Source organism: Embiotoca jacksoni, unplaced genomic scaffold, assembly GCF_022577435.1.
Source record: "Embiotoca jacksoni isolate LCO1_2020_lvr unplaced genomic scaffold, fEmbJac1.0.p SCAF_35, whole genome shotgun sequence".
Classification (NCBI taxonomy): Eukaryota; Metazoa; Chordata; class Actinopteri; family Embiotocidae; genus Embiotoca; species Embiotoca jacksoni.
In genome coordinates, this window is record NW_027185387.1 from 2,864,539 (window position 1) to 2,884,572 (window position 20,034).

Consider the following 20,034-nt stretch of genomic DNA (forward strand, 5'->3'; position numbering starts at 1 on the left):
CACTTAATATTCTGCATGTTTGTTTGAAGCCTTAGTGACTGGACCACAATGATTGTGTCCCAACCAAATAATCCTGTCTGATCAATAAACTCTTATGAGGGTCCAAGTTGAACAGATTTGGGTAAATATTATGTTATAATTTTCTCAGTTCACAAATAACCAACAGAGTCTGAGTTCTACTGATGTTGTAATTGTTTATCTTACCTCTTGGCTTTGACTTGAGGATCATTTAAGTTGTTTCTTTTCTGGTTGTTGGTTTATATCATTTTTGTGAAGCTGGGGTTATATCGGTTATTGTTTGGATAGATGTTACTATTTGAATTTGCGATGTTTCTATAACAGTATGTGTTACAACCATTAAAAACGAATGTGTCCCAGCTGTAATTGTAAAAAAAAACAAAACAAGGAATGAAGTCAGCTTCTCATTCGTAGCTTTCAAATCAGCGTTTAACTGGGCAGGTTGAAGGTAAATGACTTTGAGGTCTGAGCGACACAGTTTATGATGATCTAGTCCAGGTTTGACCTGTCTAAGTATAGTAGTTTTAGATCTGGACCAGGACCAATGCGGTCTACACATGACCTGTGACCCTTTAGGGGTTATGGTACTTTAACGTTCAATATTACCTTTTTTGTGTTTGTACCATTTGTTTTTGCGTTTATGTTGCTGCTTTTGTTCTTTATTAGTTGTCTTTTTTTTTGAGTATTTAGGTTATAGTTTTTTTTAAATAAATTTTGTTTTCTTGTTGGTGTTTTGGTTGGGTATTAGTGTGTGTGCATTGTGTATTTTTATTTTGGTTTTAAGCCCCACCTCCCACCTGCGGCGAGACTCGAACTTCCGTCCTCATGAAGTCATGTCTGGCGCTGAAGCGTCACCCGTGGGCCGCTGGACTGTCTTCAGCGCTGTAAGATTAGCAGCGGTAGAGGAAGTGGAACAGGAAACCAGGTTCACGCCGAGCCCAGTGGAGCAGTCGTACAGAGGAGGAGGTACGTATGGAACGTGAAATGGCAAAAAAAAAAAAAAATTGTTTGTTACAATGAGCGACGCCCACTTTATTAAATAATTGCCCAATTTTAGAAATCAACTGAGACATGACCGTAGATCGTGTGACCCAGATTTCGTACAAATACGTGCAGCGAATGACGAGATAAAAACTTGTTGTGTTTGTAGCGCCCCCTAGAGTCAAAACATCTCGAGACTGCTCACCGAAGCTTCGATCGAGAATCCGAATATGTGCACCAAGTTTGGTTACATCTGGTTCCGGCAATTTGGATTTATTAAGCAATTGTGTAAAAAAATTTGTAATCAATGTAGCTGTCAAACTCTTTTTTATTACCTTTTATGGGCTTATTTCTTATTTCTGTACCTGTGTTAAGAGCTTTTGGACTTGTTCTCGTGTCTGCGTCCTCGTTTGTTTGTTGCAGCTGTAGAATCTGCTGCTTTGTTGACATAAACCACTTTCTGGCTTTATATCTGTGAAAAGTGCTGCACAAATATATTTAACTTACTTCTACTTACAGCGACACCACGAAGCATGAAGTATAATGTATAAGCACATACATGAAGTGTAAGTATAACTATAATGTCCAGCGAAAAATCCTCCTTGACGAGGATCCTAATGTTCAGTTGTTATTCAATCTGATTGAAGAGCTCTTGATTTTTATTTGAATGCTCCTTTTGACCACTGTAATTTCAACTGTACTAAATTACAGAGAGCTGTTACAAATATTTTGTCAACTTAACTCGTTTAAATAGGAGGGTTCAAAATATTAGGAACACCTTTTAGTGTAATCGAGGGCAGCAACTCAAATTACACTCTCTGAAATGACCACTAAACATTTAACAGCCGAACATTGTAATTCTCATTAAGGGAAGATTCACAGCAGGGCTTTTGCTTTGCGCTTCGGCTTTAACGTTATGGCAAGATGGGTGTACTTTCTTCTGCGGGTTATCGGTGCAGTAATACGGCTCCACCACTAGATGACAACATGTTTCTTTCTGGCTTGACTCCAGTTATCTTTACTGGAAGCGTTACCGTCATCTTGAATAGAAAAAAAAAAAACAACAACTCGTGCCAGTCTATTAGGTGACGTGAAGGGATTTCTGTTACAGCTGTCAAGTCTGCTGCGCTTGTTTGTAGCCTCGCGTATCGTTTGGCGAGAGGAGAGCCTTTTGAGATCCTCCTTCATCTCGCAGGTTGGTGGTTTTTGGCAGCACTTTGACGGTAGCGGCTGATATTCTTGAACGGTAAACGGAGGGGGGGTATAATGTGTCGCGTTTCTGTCGAGTAAAGAAGCAATTACTAAGAAGATTAAGGAGTGCGGAGCTAAAGAAGCGCAAGCTGGGCGCGCACTTGGCAACAGCGCAGGCCTCTTTAAATTACGCTTTTTTTTTTTTTTAGATACAAGAAAACTCAATATCTCACAAGCTGATGCCTTTTTTATTTTTTATTTTTTTATTTTTTTTTTAAAAATTGATTTAACTTTGTTTAAAAAAAGTGGAAGTTGATGACTGTTCATTGTTTATTGTGTCCCAGCACTGGAAAACGTCGACTAACATTTGAACTTACAAGCCGGGTAATATATATATTTTTTTTTTCCTCTCTCTTTTGGTCTCGTATCCGTTACTTATCCGCCCGTTTTTGCCAGTAACCCAGAGTCTCAATGGGACAGCTTTCAAGAGTAAGTAACCTCCCGGTCGACGGTCTAGTGTTTAGTCGCAGCGCCTAATCTTCCTCACACCTGCCGCGGCCGTGCCGAGCTATAAATACGGGCTCATAAGAAGATCTACCCGGCGTCGGTGCGAAGGATCCTGCCCGGGGTAGTGGTCGTTGGCCTCGCGAGATGTGCCCGAGGAGCCACGGCAAAGGTTTACGCGGTGGCCGCTCCGACTAATGCGCAGAGAGGGCGGTGAAAGGAGGACCGGCTTTCCCCCTTCAGTCAACAACAAACGAGAGAGAGAGAGGGGGGGGATTATTTCTCTTCATGGGATGGATGAGAAGTCTTTTTCGTAAACGGTGACGTCATGTTTAAACAGCCCGGCGGGGAGTTATTTGTAATGTAAGTTTGACCTTCATTTGGCCTCGAGCCATACATGTTGTTGTGGATTTAGTTTGTCAGTTGTTTTGAGAATCTTTTCCGAGAGGCCCGGAGAGCCACGTCGATATGATGACCTCAGGGCTGGGAGAAAAACAACAAAAAACGCCCTTTAAAAATTCAGCAGGACTTCCTTTAACAGACTCGATGTCTGGATCACTGATGAACAGAAAACAGTCAGCTTTGATTTTTCTGAGCAGAAAGTAAACAGAACTTAACAACGACAAGTGAGAGGCAGCAATCTCAGATGTGTATCCAGACTATCTGCACAGATAGAAAACAAACAAAGGTTAAACGATACATGTCTGTTTGTCTGATTCAGGCGAACTGACTCATCAGTAAATACGTGCTGCTTGTATCGACACCAGGAGATTGGGACTTCCTCAGAGACGTCCAGAGTTACTCATACGCGTGTCGCCGTTGCGCACGTTGCTGCCGGAAACACGAGTCGCCCCCTCCACGATTCAGAGGCGCGATTCACCAAGGCGATTGGGTCGTCCGGGTCCCGAGTCGTCGCGTGTCAGTGGGGGCGAAACGTTTGCAGCTAAATGAGGTCCAGCGTTCGCGTCGGGCTGTCGGAACGGGAGCGTTCGGACGAGTTCGTTTCGAATCGAGACTCCGAATGGGAGTCAAAATGCGTCTCGTGTCTCCTTCCGCAGGATCCCCGCCGCTTCCGCCTTGACGCCGACGTCTCGCCAGTTTTGACGCGAGGGTCCGAGCTGAAGCCACACCGGCGCATGCCGGAGCCGTGACATGTCCACGTCTGCGGCCTCCCGGCAGCTCGTCCCTGAACCCGATTCCGCGTCGCTTTCCGAGAGGACTTCGTTTGTTCCCGCGTAAAACAGGACTCCTTCGAGCGGCGGGAAATGGAGCACTGAAGCCGGAGCTCGAGCTGTAGTCGTGCAGATTGATGTTTCTATGCAGCGCGTGTGAGAGCGTCCCGCAGCCTTGGATCCACAGTGGAACCACAGTCCGCCCGGGCGCCCGGCCTTCGGGCCGGAGACGCTCCAGACCAGCAACTACTCGCTGGTGCTGCTCATCCAGCTCAGCCTGCTCTCCTTCGACCTGTTCGTCAACTCCTTCAGCGAGCTGCTGAGGACCGAACCGACCATCCAGCTGGTGCTTTTCATGTAAGTCGAGACTTGCGCGTCCGTGCGGAGTTATCCGAGTTGTTGGAATGAAGTGATTTCAAAAAAACAAAATCAAATCGTTTTGTTTTTTTTCCTGTTCTCGTCTTCTTCGTCTCTGCTGCTCTCACACCTTTTTCTTTTCTCGTCTCTTTTATTGCATTTCTCCGACAGTATCCAGGACATCGCCATCCTGTTTAACCTGATCATCATTCTGTTGATGCTGTTTAACACCTACGTGTTCCAGGTTGGCCTGGTCGCCATATTGTTGGAGCGATTTAGAGCCCTGCTAATGCTCTCTGCTCTCTACCTGACCTTCAGTATCATTCTCCATTCTTGGCTTATGGTAGGGAAGCACACAAGGCCGCAACAATACAGTAAATTAAAGCCTTTTTGTCTCTGTATGCTACTTTTTTTTCTTCAGCAGACAAATCCAAATAGATTTTAATATATAAATTTTTTTTTTTTTTAACTGCCTTTACACTGTGGTTCCATTTAAATGAAATGCTGACCGGACATTATTGAAAAATGTCACTTTTAAGGATGAAACATATTTAAGGAAATTTTTGGTTTTAGTGTGACAGACACAATAACCAGATAAGACTGTTGAATGACCGAGAAATCTTTATTTCAAGGCCCTCAAATACCGCATCTTGTATTAATTTCCCATAAGTGTAGTTTTAGTACAATCTATCAAGCATCCCGTTTCTTTTATATTCTTTGCAGAATCTGCGTTGGTTGAACACCAACAAATTTATTTGGACGGACGGCATTCAGGTGCTGTTTGTGTTCCAGAGAACCGGTAAGATGGCATGTGTTTTTTTTGTTTGTTTTTTTACCACCAAATGTATACGTGTTTATTTTTGAATGTTTGTATCTCATCCAAACAGCAAAGGCCGTCAAAGAAAACAAAAAGTTCAATCTATAGCTACATATTCACCTGCATTCACAAACAGATGTCGGCCAACAAATGAAAATTATATTTATATTTGAGGTGTTCCATTTACAGGGAGTGCAGCAGAATGATGAAGGAGAATTGACTTCTTCTGTCAATCCAGTCAAATAATCCTCTCGATCTTATTATTCACTTGTCAGCGATTTTACATAGAAAAACACGACTACGGTGTGGTTCTCGCTCTCGTCTTTCGTGCTTTGAAGAAGGTCACCGACGGTCAGAGACCTGCTGGCGAGTGGGTTAGTCCCTCCTCCCCCGACGGGCTCTGATATCACATCACCGTGTGGGTGTGATTTTCATACACGTATAAGCTCCTAAGTGGATAAAAGGATTAATTGTCTAGCTGATGTTGTTCTCTGCGGGCGATCCTGACTGAACGTACTGTTGCCTTGTTTTGTCTGCTACTTAAGACCCGGGGTCTGGTTGAGCGTTGACTCACCGGTTTACAAAACCCCAAAACAAAACACTTTCATTGTGACTCTGCGGGGCCGAGTTGAACTTTAAGTTTTAAATGCTGACGGGGATTTTTTACATTTCTCCGTTTTGTAATTCCAACATCCGACGACAATCGCGTGACTCTCTGAAGTAAAACACGATCGAAAAGCAAAGTCATACCAGGAGAGTCGCTCACCTCAAAATGGCAACACAAATAAAAAAAATAAATTAAAAAAAAAAGGGCCACAGAGGTTCATCAATATATCAACACTTTTTCTCACTCTGCTTACGTGCAACGACCTTCTACACATTAAAAGCTCACTATTCAGATTTTGGAGTTTGGTTTCAAGGAAGTGTGCGTCGCGTTACAAATCATCAAAATCAGAAGTTGATTTTAATAACGGTACGGTAACAAACTGCAGCAGCTGCATGGAGCTTTTGCAGTAATACAAGGGAGGTTTGATCTGTAGTAAACTGTTTAAGTGGAAAATTGAAATCGGAACAACCAAACTGCATTGAAGATTCAACGGCAACTTCTCGTTAGCAAATTCAAAGTACTGAAAACTGCGCTGGTGATGCGGTGGGAGGATTTTCTTATGGACAGAAAGCATATTGTGAAGGCAGATATATATATATATATATATATATATATATATATATATATATAGTGTTAGTACTTGTAATAAGGTAAGCCTTGGGTCATTAGTTTTTACCAGCCAAAATCTAGTATCTTTTATGCTACTCTTTTGAAATTGATTAAAAGTGTTGTTTTCTGTATGATTTCTTGTTTTTGGACTTTAAAACTTATACTATTTTCCCATTCACAGCCTCCGTGTTCTACTACTACTTCTACAAGAGGACGGCGGAGTATCTGGGTGACCCTCGCCTCTACGAGGACTCGCCGTGGCTGCGAGACATCTTTGCCCGCGCCAGGTCGTGATCTCGCTGCCGATCGCTGGAGATCGGACGACGCCACGGAGGCCTCAGCTAACGTACACGGAACAGCAACTGCCCATGCGGTGTGTTTCAAGGGAAACCCATACGAAGCGAAACACCCGGCCAATTTAATATAGCTTATTTTAAAAGGTAAAGGAAATGGATTTTGAGTGCGTTTCCGATCACAACGCCATTTTGCTTTTGGGACCTCCACTTTCCAAATTAAAAATACATTCGGGTCTATAGTGTTTGTTTTGTTTAGTTTTTTTTTCTTGTAGAACATGCGTTATACGATCAGTTTGACAGGTTGAAACATTATATTCAACATACAGAAACATTTCCTTTCAGAGCAGGGGGGATTGTGCCAAAATCTGTCATAGAACAACAAGGCCAGGTCGTCTCACGAGGATCGTTTTCCTGTTCAAACGGTAAAAATGACATGAAAAGTGAGATGTTTCTTTCTTTCTTTTTATATATATATATATATATATCCTGTTGATACCTGTCACCACATGCCCTTTTTCTTTTCTTTTGTTGTTGCCGTCCATTTTTAAAAAATATATTGTGTTGCCGTTTTATATACATTTGAGACTATATGTGTTGCTCTGAGTTTATTTATCATGTTAACATCGAACAGTTTTAAACTCGGGAGTCGTCGTGTACGTCTGAAGTGGCTGTGTTTCATTTTTAATACAGCGCACATGCTTAGAATACAATAAAGTGTCATTTAAGATGCTGTGTGTGTGTGCGTGTACGTGGTCTCGTGATATTTCAGTCCTGTGCTTCAGCAGCTGTTTTCGAAGCATGACCTCAGATGACTGAGGCGGTGCTGATGCTTCAGCTCACTGAGCTCTGTGAGGAGTAACTCATTCTGCAGGTTGTACTGGAAGCCAAGAAAAGAGAAAAGGACGTTTCTTGATGTGAAAATGAATGACAAAATCAATGATAAATACAAAGGCCTCGATTCATTTTGTAATATGAAAAAAAAAAAAAAATCTCTTATTTTCTCTGAAGCTATCAAATGCTACTGAGAACTCATGAAGCTTTTATTTTCGGTGAATTTTGTCTTTAACACAGGGGAAAAAAAGGAAATTGTAGGTTTGCTTGCTCACTGGAAAAGCGTTTTTAAATACAGATTTCTCTGCATTATATAATCTTGCACAACGGATATCAGTCCCAGCCCTACTTTAAAATCCCCATGACTGCTAAAAACACCACTCTTACTCACCTTCATTGCATATTTATAAAACAGCTCTCCTTCTTCTTCTCTGCCAGACTGCAAACAAAAGGTTCATCCGATGATTAATTCAGTTGTAGACAAACAAAAAGACAACCCGTGTTTAACTACGTCTCGGTTCAGAGGCATGTTCGGGCAAACACATGTTCGTCTTTCAGTGGACCTGCCGGACGAAGCGTTGTACAACACGATGGGCCGAGGGATACCTGCTCGCCTCAAGATCCAAAGCTTCGGAGCAGATTCTTGTAGAAGTGAAGTCCGTTTAGCCTCAACGTGACCTAGAGCTACCCTCATTCCCTCACCCGTACCAGTTGTTTCTTACGATGCTTAACCTGACCTCAACCTTACCATAACTCCTATCTAGTTACCTCTGCTGGCATTCATGGAATCGAATGTTTACCCAAGATGCACTATAGCTACGCTCTGATGTCTGGCTCAAGAAAAGCTACATTTTTGGTTTTTAGATTAGATTTGGACTTTATTAATCCCACGGTGGGGAAATTCAGTTTTTGTTTTCAAAAGAACGAACTGGCTTGAAAAGTAAATGTTCCATTGAGGCCGAGCTTGAGCTGGGACACGTTCAGTGTGTTTCCAGATTGATGTAAATACTCACCCTGAGGCAGACGAGAGACAGGTAAGCCCACACCTCTGCATTCTGGTTGTCCACATGGTTGGCCTCAGTCAAAACCTCCTCAGCAACATGCAGCTCTTCCAGCTACACAGACACACACACACACACACACACACACACACACACACACACACACACACGGCTCACTTACTTAGAAAATATGTCTCTATAAACAACTTTGATTTGCACGCACGTAAACCCTCCGACCCCACCGGACTTTTCAGGTACTTGAGCCATCACATCTACGTTTTTATTTATGGGGCTGTTAAATAGTTCAGCTTCAATTACTCCCATTACGATTGCAGAGAAAGAGGTGGAGTTTTACCCGGTAACAGGCGATGCCCAGGCCCAGCCATGTCAGGCAGGATGGAGCCTGCTCACAAGCCTGCAGGTACGTGACTTTGGCTTGGTCAAACTGAAAGGTAAAAAAAAAAAAAAAAAAAAAAAAAAAATCAATATCAGTTACACTCTTGAAGTTAGTGTCTTTTAAGAGGTTTTGTAACTATAATCTTTAAAATGCTTTACATTTAATGATAAGTGTGATTTTAGCCTGGTTTCCACAGCACAACGCTCTTTAAGAGACATAGTTAACACCGACTCGATCATAAATGTGCTGCATATCAAAAGTTTTCCAGAAAAGCCAACTGTTTCTCATAAAAGTTTGGCCTATTTTACTGTTTTTAGAAACCGTTCCCAGTTTTTCCCAAGAACTCCATGTGGGAGCCACAATTCTTTGCTGGTAGAACGACAAGATAAAATCTCATTTGATGACTCTTCGGCAGATACGCGAGTAAACTGTCATGATGCCCGTCTCAACATCCGACCTTCCCCCGCAGGAGGTAGATGGATCCCAGGCGCAGGAGGACGAGGTGAAAGTCCGCCGGCCGCTGCAGGAAGTTCTGGCTCCACTCGTAGCTCTCTTGGGCTTCAGCGAACGCCCCTTGCAGGAAGTGACAGTGACCGTTCAAAGCCCACACATCTGCATCCTGCTCACAGCGTGGACAGCACAGGTTAGTGGTCAGTAGAGGAGCTCGTTTAATCACTCTTAATGCTGCACTGAGTGATGACAACGCGTTAATACTGAACTCAGGTGAAGTTTAGTCACAAGGTTTGGTGGAACTCCTGAATTATTAATAAGCTCGCTTTTGATTTGTTGCCGTTGAACTGCTGCGTTGTGTTTTGGCTGTTTTTAACACCAATGTGCTCTAAATATGTTATGTGTTGTGTTTAGTGACTTCCCACAAATGAAACAAAAAAAATCATTTCGAAGGAGGGGCGTTTTAACATTACAATGGCCACAATATTAGCCTATAATATTGTTGAATTACCAAGAAAACCTCCAGGTTTTTGCTGAGGAGCGCTGAGGCATTAAAAGGAAACTTTACAGCTTCATCCTCTTTAATTTCCTCCTGAAATATTTCAAACATAAGCTCAAGGCAGCACAGGAGAATCATCTCATACATAATAAAGCAGTTAAAGGCAATAAAGAAGGAAGCTGCTTTATATCCTCAGTAAATGTAACCTCCAAAACAGATTGCTTGGAATTTATAACGTTTTTTAATCCTATAATTATTCTATTCATCTGCACAGTGGATGGTATTTAATACATGTGCTGGTAAACACTGCTGCTGGGAAATATAAATCCTGTTTGTCGGTGTGCACCTCTTCAGTCGTTGAAGTCAATGCTGGTGTAAATAATTATTTAAGAAATTACGCAACATATTCAAATTCATGTCATCAGGTCAGTCAGTTATATATTTGCTGCAAACAAACAGCACAGAGGTGAAATAATTTCATGTATCCAACACAGTTTGTGTCTTCACTGCAGTTTAAATATGATAAATCACAAACTGTGGACGTCAGAGGCACCAAAACACACATGCAGAACTCCTGATACTTAGTGAGTGCGAGTACCTGATTGCTTTGAAACAGCGCCTCTTTGAGGCTGGCGGCAGCACTGCAGTAGTCGGCTTTGAGCAGCTGCAACTGGGCCAGGTGAAGGAGGTAGGAGACACTGTAACTTCCATCTGAACACAGCAGGTCCTGGGACAAAGCGTGTTCTGCCATCTGACGACAAAACACAGTCACCTGTTGAGCTTGACTGATAATTTAAAATTTTAGATTGAGACATCCATTGTTAACTTTAGCATGGCAATTTCAATAAAAATTGTAGTGTGTATATATATATACATATAAAAAAAAAAAACTGAAACGAAAACTAAATTTACACTATCTGACTTTCCGAAAACACGTTTCATTTTCCAGATGTTGATGGCCATAAATCACTTGTGCCCCATAACACACCGAACAAAATGATCTGTGCTGTCCTTCGTAGTTTGTTTGTCCAACCACCAGCTCAGTGTGTGTGTTTCTACCTGCAGGGCATTGTTCTGCAGCAGGAACTGGGCCGTCTGTGTGTAAATGGTGGAGGTGAGTTCAGGTGGAGCTGATATGGAGCAGACGCTCGGTGCCGGAGGCTCTTTGTGCTGCTCTGAGTCCTTGTCAGCAAACTCTGGGTCCAGGAGAACAAACACAGCAACATGATCAGGGTCCATACTCACTGCCACACGCACTTCAGGTTAAAGTGCACTCAAAGTCTCAGCAGGTAGTCTTGGCAGCAGAATCCATCTTCACTGTGCACAGACTGATATTCACATCCGACCATCGTATACAGTATATACATTTGTTATCTTATGCGAGAGCTTTTCCTCCTGCTGCACTTCACCTGTCTTATCAGTGGGAGACTGAGCAGGTGTGGCTGCCTTCTCCTCCTCTCCCTCCTGCTGCTGCTGCTGGACCTTTTTCTTCTCGTTTTTATCTTTATTCTGCTCCTCTCTCTCTGTTTGCTTCTTCGCTTCGTCGGCCCTCAGCAGCCTTTCGGCCTCCAGGAAAGCCTTCTCCGCCAGGAAGGATTCATTCTGGTACTCATGGAGCAAACCTGGACAACAGAAATGTGAAATAAGATTGTACTTCACATTTCCCAGTATTCATTACTCCTGCTTTCCTGCTCTGGGGCATTTAGGGTTGATCTGAATGTTTTTATACAGATTTATTTTATGTTAATAGCTTTAATTAACTGATTTCTAATAAATTATATTTTATATTGTCCTTTTAGTTCATTATCAGGTATTTCTTTTGAGTAAAAAGCCAGAAAAACTGCATTTGAATGATTAAAACAACGTGCTGAAACCAGACTAATAGATTTACGACTTTTTAAAGAGAAATTTACTCGCCTTCCAAAAAGCATTGAAACTCTAGTACGTGCAATGTAACTGTTTTTAAATTTAGAATACAACAATATTAAGCTATTAACTGATTTAATACGTGTATCAACCAAAGTGTCTCGTGTCATTGGGGAGCTTCCGTCACTTTGGGGGTACTGGCAGCCCTGAGTGCTGGCAGCAGCAGCCTTGTGTGTTAAACAGCAGGTGAGGAGGAAGACAGACTTTCATCTCACCCAGCAGCGTCCAGGCCGTCACACCGGGCGGGTCAATGCTGACGGCTCGCTCCAGGAAGATCTGGGCCTCCTTGTAACGCTCCAACATCACTGCCACGACGCCGCACATCATCAGGCTGAAGAGATCAGAGGATGCAGACAAGCAGGTCTTCACTTCCAAATTCAAATTTTTACAGCAGATGATCTGATTACATGTTTCCGAGGAGTCACCTTACAATATAAAAGGGAAGGTGACTGTATTGGTGGTCTCACAAATTTATACTGTAGTGTCACGCAGAATTAAATGGCGAAGGGATTTTTACATTCCTAATTACAGCCAAGGAGGTGGTGGTGAAGATCACGGAGACAGGAAGTAAAGTTCGTGAGTTTTGTGTTTAACTTTTAATGTTGTTAACTACTATATGAAAATATGAAATATGAAACTATTGAACTATCAATGATGAATAAATGATGAATCAGGAATGAATAAATAAAAATATTCTACACTCAGGATTTAGTGCTGAGCTCCTGGCTCTCCTTTAATAAAATCTCATGAAGCCCTTCAAAGCAGGAATCACTTGTTGAGGTAGAAATAGATATGTATAGATATATATATAGATATATATAGATATATATGCTTTATTGATCCCGCAAGGGGGAATCTTTTCGTTACAGCAGCAGGGAATAGAAGAATAAAGGGTAAAAGCAATAAAAATGACAGAATACAAGAGAGGTAGTACAAATATAAAATATAAAAATGTAAAAAATGTACAGTATGTACAAATAAAATACAATAAAATTAAACTACAGTGCAATGGATAAAATAAAATAAAATGAAATTTCTCTTAAATGAAAACTTTAAAAGAAATGTTGAGATAAACTTTTTTTTTTTTTTTAATATATTTTATGTTTGTCGTGTAACTGCAGCATGTCTAACCTGGGTTTGTGCGCTTGCTGGATGGAGACGGCGTCATGGAAACACTCTTTGGCCTTCAAGTAGTCTCCGGTCAGCATGTACAGGCCCCCCAACTCAAACTTGTGGGAGGGCTCGGTGGGGTTCCTCACCACGAGCTGCAGGAGAACAAAATACTAAATGTCAGCGGCCACTTTAGTTCTTTTACCAGCCAGAGTGATCATCTGCATTGAGATGACAATTAATCGCTGCTGCAACGAACACACGTATACACACGAACACTGACAAGCGCACATTTTGATTTATAGGTTGATTTACTTGTTGTCAACTCTGCTGTTTTATTCTTATAAATCTTTATATACTTATGGCCAAACTAAAAAAAAAAAAGATTTTCAGTGAGTTATTTTCCTTTATTTTGAGAAAAGAGATGAAGTTATTAGGAAGGGTGAGCATTGTTATTGTACCTCTTGATAGTATTGAGCAGCCTGCTGATAATCCCCAGTAAGCTGTGCCTCTCTGCCAAAATGTTTGAGCTGAGAAGAACTTAACTGGATTTCATTTGGGGGATCTTCATCAACGTCATCGGAATAAATCTGGTGAAGAGGAGAGGATAAAAATGAAGATTATAAAAAAAAAAAGTCAGATGTCCTCAAATATGGCCAGACATGAGTGTGTGTGTGTGTGTGTGTGTGTGTGTGTGTGTGTGTGTGTGTGTGTGTGTGTGTTACCTTGCTGAGAGCTATCTGCATCTCATCCACCAGGTAGACGTAGAGCTTGCTGACAAACGTCTTTACCTCCTGAGGATCAGTGAATGGGTCAGTCCGCTGCATCTTGTCACGTACAATCCTCACCACTGCATGCTACACAACAGAAACACACACACACACACACACACACACACACACACACACACACACACACACAAATTAGTGTGTAAAATAGTGACAGACCGATTTACGACTCAATCTAAAGAAAACCATCCCTGCATGTTTCCTCCATCCACCAGCGAAGTGTTCCAGTTTGTTCTGACCTTCATCTGTTCTTTGAAAGTAAAATATCTCCCCGAAACATTAAGCGCTCCCATCAGCTGAATCTTCATCTGCTCCCGGCTGCAGTCTTGTGGCGGCTGGCAACTCGCTCCGAACAATTCCTCGTACTGCTCCGAGACACGGCTCACCGTGTTGCCGACCTGCCTGTGGAAGTCCAGCACCGCCTACCGGGACAGAAGTCGGCAAGTCAGCAACTCTCTGGTACAGTTGTGTGGTTCACCGTGTGTGTGTGTGTGTGTGTGTGTGTATGTGTGTGTGTGTGTGTGTGTGTGTGTGAGACTGTGTGTATATGCTTTACTCTTTCTGCTCTGCTAGGACCCGGTGGCAGCGGAGGTCTGGGAGGGATCAGTGCCTTCACCCTGCAATGAAAAAGAGACACACTCGCACTTAGTTGTGCTCCACAGAAGTCATAAACTCAAAGGGGAGGGGGGGGGGACTATAAAGGGCCGAGAGTTTGTCATATCAGAGTTCGTGTTAATGACTTCAGAAGTGAACATTTCTCTCAAATTTTAATAACTTTTACCTTCTTTCCAGCTCTTCTGGAGATGTTTGAGGCACCAGTGGTTTCTCCAAGGCTACCTCGATGATAATGTAGGTTCTGGCCTCCACGTACAGCTATCATTAACAGAGGGGAGGTGTTAAAATGCCACAAACACTGGATATCAGTTTATAGATTATAGTATGAAGTATGTACAGTAGAAGTGTATATTGCCGCTGCTCTCACTGTATCTGACTATGGAGCCGCATTTTCCAGTAAACGATGTCTGTTGTGTTTGTGTTGCTGTTCAGTGGGAGCTTACGTTTCCCTCCACATTGACCTGCAGCTCAGGTTCATGCAGGTTCTCGGCAGGGCCATCAGTTACAAACATCTTGCTTTGAATGGCTGCTTGCTGGCATGAAAAAACAAACAGATTAATCGTGTCAATTGTATGAGAGGTAAACAGAAACCACTGGGCTTGACTCATGTTGGAAAGCTTTCAAAACTTACAGTATATCTTCTTAATTAAACTTTAATCAACCTCTTCTGAGCACCGGGACATGTCTGACCTTTTTAAGGACCTCCTTGGAGTCCTTGGCTCCCTTGTTGCCTCCATCCAACTGCTTCCCTCCTTTTGACTTGTGAGAACCGGGAGCCAGGCCGGCGCCAGCTTTGGCCAGAATGGCTTCTGCCTTGACCTGCTCCTTTAACACGCTGACAGTCTGCTCGGCCTTTGAGACAAACTCACTTTAATACAGGCTGAACCGTACACACACACCACTGGACCAGTACGAGGGTTACTTAATAGTCTTTTTTTTTTAGGTGAAGTCTTTATTTACAATACATCTACTGACATAAAGGGACATATAACCACCTACAACATATGAGCAGGGAGGCTGACAAACATACTTCCAAAAAGAGTTTGTCCTTGTAGAGATTATAAGATGCTTAAAAGACTCAGAACTATAAATATACAAACAAAAACTGAAGTGTGTATCTTGTGTGACCTTGTTCAGCAACTCAGCCTCGGTGAAGGGCTGTATGCTGTACGCTCCTCGGATGCGTTTCACTCCAGGATACAGCAGCCGCCCCATGTCCACGAAGGCCATGCCGTGGAAGGAGACCTCTGGGTTTTCAACAGCTACCTACACACACACACACACACACACACACACACACACACACACACACACACACACACACACACACACACACACACACACACACACACTGGATGAACGTGCTGGTCTGTCATGTATCTGTGCTTCATGTTTTCAAAACTTTAACCCTCTGAACCCAAAGGAGTCTCTGGGCCTTTTTCCTCTCTGTGCTCTCCATCCTCTCCTTTGTGCTTCTGCCTGCAGTTCAGTCAAAAATTCACCATAATTTTGTCCGAGTCATTCAAGGATTTCAAGTTGCACCAAGGAGCACCGAATTTTTTTGGGGATCGTGCAAACGGCCTATTTTTGGCCAAATTTGAAATGAGACAGGTGATTGTGATCAAATATTAGTAATTTGAGCTACAGATTTGGTTATTTGTCCAAAGGAAAAGTTTGATGGACATGATGAAGTCAAGGACCGTTGGATATTTAAAAACCCTACGATAATTTTTACAATTTCTGGCGGTGACAAATGGTGTAATTTTGGGTTGTGGAAGGTTAAACACGGTAAACACCTTCAATATGTTTCATTCAAACTATCCATAAGAGTCTCTACCAAAGTATCAAATTAGCTTTGGTTTGAAGCGCCCCAATCTCTTCCGTTCGGTTGGGGCTTGAGATCTGACACTGCAGAGTCAACACGGTGCACACAGGACACTTCAAAACATTACAAACCTTTGCCAGAGCAGTCGATGACCTCATAACCTCCACCGGCCACAGTCTGCTCTGAATGATCCTCTGCTGCAGCCTGAAATCACAGTCAGCATTGATACACATAAGTTAATATTGTTTTTTCTATGTGACCTTCTCTTTTTGTATTGTCTACCTGTTATTTTCACTTAATAGTTGCTAGAACTAATTGTTATCGCCTGAGCGTTTATTTGTTGCTGCAGGGATCGGTTCTCTTCACGGGGATTTTACTTTCAATCACAGCATTAAACCTGTGAACTGCATCTGTTACACCGATCGCATGGCCCTGAGGGAAAACCAGTGATAAGATCAAAATACTTTTCCATGACTTCCTGATTTCCTTTCCATTTGTCACTGAAACACACTGAATGAGGAAAACAAACTGTCAAATATACTCGATGTACCGAAATATTCAAAAGTGGTTATTTTGTAGAAAATTCCTATAAGTCCAGAAACAGGCAGCATGAAGGTCAGATGTGCTAAAGAAGAGGAGTGGGAGGTGTGTGTGTGTATGTGTGTGTGTGTGTGTGTGCGTGTGTGTGTGTGTGTGTGTGTGTGTGTGTGTGTGTGTGTGTGTGTGTGTGTGTATGTCGCTGACCTGGCTGTTCCTCCTTCAACCAGCAAGCAGCGCATCTCTGTGTCCCAGCTCACCCTGTTCTTCATGGTTTCTGCCTCATTACGAAACGTCTGGTCCTGTGGGAACACTCAGACCATGTCGCTAAGTCTTTATATGACGTAATCTGCTCGATATACTTCTGATATCATTGGAACGTAGCTAAGCCAAAGGAACTTATATAAAGCGTGCACGTGTAAGATACATTTGTGTTTACCTCCAAGCCAGTCAGCTCACCGTCCTCATCTTTGATGGGTTCTGGCTTGAAAAAGGTTCCAGGCAGGAAGTGGTTTCCCGGGACTAGCAAAGCCCGATGGGGCCTCTTCCTCTGCCGGCCCTTGTCCTCCCTCTGACCCCCTGCCTTCAGCAGCCCGTCACAGAACATCAGCACCTGATCGTGCTGGAAGTCGGAGGAATAGTACAGTCATACCGTTAAAACCGTTTCATCCTGGAAACATTCAGATATGAAGTTGAAGTGAACGAGGCAGTGTGGGTTTATGTAAAAAAAAAAATCTTGGACGGCTAAACAAGAAATACTATGTGATTGTTACTGGTCCTGTTCAGTAATAGAGCCTCACAGCAAAAACGCTGGTGCTAGATTGGATCACTGGGAGGGGCGCTCTGCCTGTGATTGGCTGTTAGGTTGTGGGACAGTTAAGGTTAGGGTTAGGGACCAGTCGACTGACAGTGAAAAAAAAGGATCAGAGTCCTGTACACTTAACAACCAATAACAGCGCAGAGTTTAGAGTGTGCGTCTGTCCGGCTGATCCAATCTACCGCCAACCCGGTGTAAAACCCACCTCGGCACTAAGCGGAACCTCCAGGCCAGCGGTGTACGTGTAGGGAGCGGAGGCATGGCCCGACGGCAGCATCCACGACTCGGGGACAGAGAAAGCTGTCTCCACGGTTACCGTCAGGAGGTTGGAGGCTGACAGTTCAGCCTCAGACAACACTGGATCCGACACACTCACACACACGTCCAGGGTTGACTGCTAAAGGGGTCAAACGATGAGGCACATTCACATTTCATTGATAAACTGTTTCATTATATTGAATCCAAATAAATGTAGCAGAGGTTTTTTTCTTCCTTAAGTTCTCAGTGCTTTTTAAACCCTGTAAAAATACTAAACACAATATCAGCCTGAAATTTAAATGCAATTGATGATAATTTTCCATTAACATGAAGAATTGAATCATAGATTTTGACATACAGTATACATGAATGACTGTGGCTAAAGACTCGTTGAGTCCCAAAAGCCTTTAAGAAAAGGAAATGCCCACTTTAAACACTGAGTGCAAAAATATTCTTATTTTTATGAGAACATAAATGTGAAAACAACAACTAAAAAAAAATATTATTGTCTCTAAAAAATAATTTTAAAAAAAGACTGGACAACTCACTAATTGAACATTTGTTTCTCTGTTGCTGTAACTGATGATGTTTTGTCAACACATGAATGTAAATGTAGAGTAAAACAGCTGAAGTACTGACAGTGTGACCTCTGTTATCAATAGTGGTGATGACCCCGCCCTCAACAATATCTGAATGATACATTACATTAGTGGAGTCATGAACTAACCAACCTTGCGGCTCAAGCCCTGGAGGGACTCTTTGACTGATGGGCTGACTAATGGATTGAGCAGGACTGTGGATGAGAAGCTGCACTGACCTGAGGACGTAGACAAAAATCATTTCCCAACAGTGAGAGTCCTGCTCTGCAAGAAAAGCTCCTTCAAACCAATTTCTGTTCTCCTGACCTCCACAGAAAGCAGCTGTTTTTTTTTTTGTTTTTTTTTTTAAATATAGAAATACATCATTTCTAATAGGTGCATATACCTTGCAGCAGTGGCAGCAGGTCGACCACAGCTTGGCCCACCACCAACGTCTTCGCCTCAACTTTCTTCTCTTCAGACAGAACCTCCATCACCGTCACTGACCACAACAACAACAACAACAACAACAAAAAAAACACATTCACATTAAACAATGCTGTGAAAAATGAGAGCTGTACAGAAAACTCCAGGCCTTCCTGGACATACGGGAATTCGCAGCAACAAACATGAACTAACCAAAGTTGCTCCAACGCGTCAGTATCAGACAAACTGCCGGTTGAATTGGACAGAGTCAACTCACGTATGATGGGTTTGTGGGCCAGGTCGCTGACAGCCTGGGCGTTATCTGGGCAGTGGTAGCTGCAGGTGAAGTCGTAGTCAATCTGGTGCTCCACGACCTGCTTCTTGACCGACTCTCCCAGCACCGTTCTACCCATTGCGACCTGCACAACACTCTGGAAACTGTTGGGCTTTTTTCCATGCTGAAAAGAGAAGAAACTGAACTTTCAACTTCAGCTGCAACATAGGAAGTTTTAAAAAAAAAAAAAAAAAAAAATTTTTTTATTATTATTTGCCCAATGCCAGTTATTTAATTTCCCATCATTGAGTCCTCATATTTGATATAAAATTGCATTAAATGAAGTAAGACCAATCACATTTGAGTAGCATATATTTGGCATTATTATCAGATGTATAACCAATGGAAGATTATAATTAGATAACGTTACCTAAAAGGTAAATGCTACACTTAACCGACGTTGATGGACCTTACCAGGTTATTTCCAAGGGTTACAGATATAGTCACAGTCAAGTTGTTCTTTGCGGTGGGTTCTGGCGTCTCCATTGTGTAGGAAGATGATAAAGTTAACTTCTGCTTAGCTCTCGTTTGTTTTGTTTTTTTTAGCCGTACGAAAGCGCTTGAACTAATAGAGACGCGGTAGACCCGTTTCTATGGCAACGCCACCTGGAATGGTGGTGCGTTCAGGTAGCATCGAAAATATCGGCTGTTCCTCAGTCTCCGACGAATGAGATAAAAAAAAAAAAAAAAATGACAGCAACTACACTGACCACAAGCCCTATACATATAACCACGTTGGATTAATGATTGAAAACCATTGACTGTGTATTATTTTTTTTATTTAACATTTATTCAACAGAAAAAGTTATTAAAGGGGCTACTCTTTTCCTTTCACTCCAGAAGCAGGCAAATGTTATTTATTTTTAATTATTATTATTATTTTTTTTTTTTAGCTTTATAGCCCAATTCATTCATGAAAACCAGTGAAAACATATTTGGTTCTGTCATAGTGCTGGTGGGGCAGCAGGGGTCACTGCTTTCAAAGGGAAGTTTTCAGTTTTTAAAATAGTTAATGTGTCCTCTTCACACTAAATGTACAAAGCTGACATCTTCAGCAACTTCTGTGAATCTGAGTAACTACTACTGGTAT

General features: G+C 42.3%; 2 protein-coding genes across 2 annotated transcripts; one reads left to right on the forward strand and one right to left on the reverse strand.

Annotated features, from left to right (window-relative positions):
- The first annotated feature begins 4,137 nt into the window (after positions 1-4,137).
- On the forward strand, positions 4,138-7,284 carry LOC138208050 (transmembrane protein 138-like). The gene is made up of 4 exons (XM_069165697.1): positions 4,138-4,223; positions 4,395-4,566; positions 4,947-5,022; positions 6,438-7,284. The coding sequence occupies exons 2-4, from the start codon at positions 4,441-4,443 to the stop codon at positions 6,548-6,550; spliced, it is 315 nt and encodes a 104-aa protein (XP_069021798.1). The 5' UTR covers positions 4,138-4,223; positions 4,395-4,440; the 3' UTR covers positions 6,551-7,284.
- On the reverse strand, positions 7,009-19,633 carry cfap70 (cilia and flagella associated protein 70). Its single transcript, XM_069165698.1, has 26 exons — positions 19,359-19,633; positions 18,888-19,068; positions 18,591-18,686; positions 18,338-18,423; positions 17,554-17,745; positions 16,971-17,153; positions 16,739-16,833; positions 16,126-16,198; positions 15,298-15,435; positions 14,860-15,021; positions 14,613-14,702; positions 14,336-14,427; positions 14,111-14,171; positions 13,794-13,976; positions 13,492-13,623; positions 13,228-13,356; positions 12,788-12,921; positions 11,872-11,987; positions 11,140-11,352; positions 10,790-10,926; positions 10,329-10,481; positions 9,239-9,400; positions 8,740-8,829; positions 8,397-8,498; positions 7,775-7,822; positions 7,009-7,429 (listed from the first exon to the last, which is right to left on the reverse strand). The coding sequence occupies exons 1-26, from the start codon at positions 19,428-19,430 to the stop codon at positions 7,331-7,333; spliced, it is 3,219 nt and encodes a 1,072-aa protein (XP_069021799.1). The 5' UTR covers positions 19,431-19,633; the 3' UTR covers positions 7,009-7,330.
- Positions 19,634-20,034: the final 401 nt, after the last annotated feature.

Coding starts and splice junctions, on each gene's coding strand:
- LOC138208050 (XM_069165697.1), top strand. CDS start 4,441: ATGCTGTTTAACACCTACGTGTTCCAGGTTGGCCTGGTCGCCATATTG. Junction 4,567..4,946: donor TTCTCCATTCTTGGCTTATG/GTAGGGAAGCAC, acceptor TATTCTTTGCAG/AATCTGCGTTGGTTGAACAC. Junction 5,023..6,437: donor GTTTGTGTTCCAGAGAACCG/GTAAGATGGCAT, acceptor TCCCATTCACAG/CCTCCGTGTTCTACTACTAC.
- cfap70 (XM_069165698.1), bottom strand. CDS start 19,430: ATGGAGACGCCAGAACCCACCGCAAAGAACAACTTGACTGTGACTATA. Junction 15,022..15,297: donor AGGCTGAGTTGCTGAACAAG/GTCACACAAGAT, acceptor TTTGTCTCAAAG/GCCGAGCAGACTGTCAGCGT. Junction 13,357..13,491: donor TGCAGATAGCTCTCAGCAAG/GTAACACACACA, acceptor CCTCTTCACCAG/ATTTATTCCGATGACGTTGA.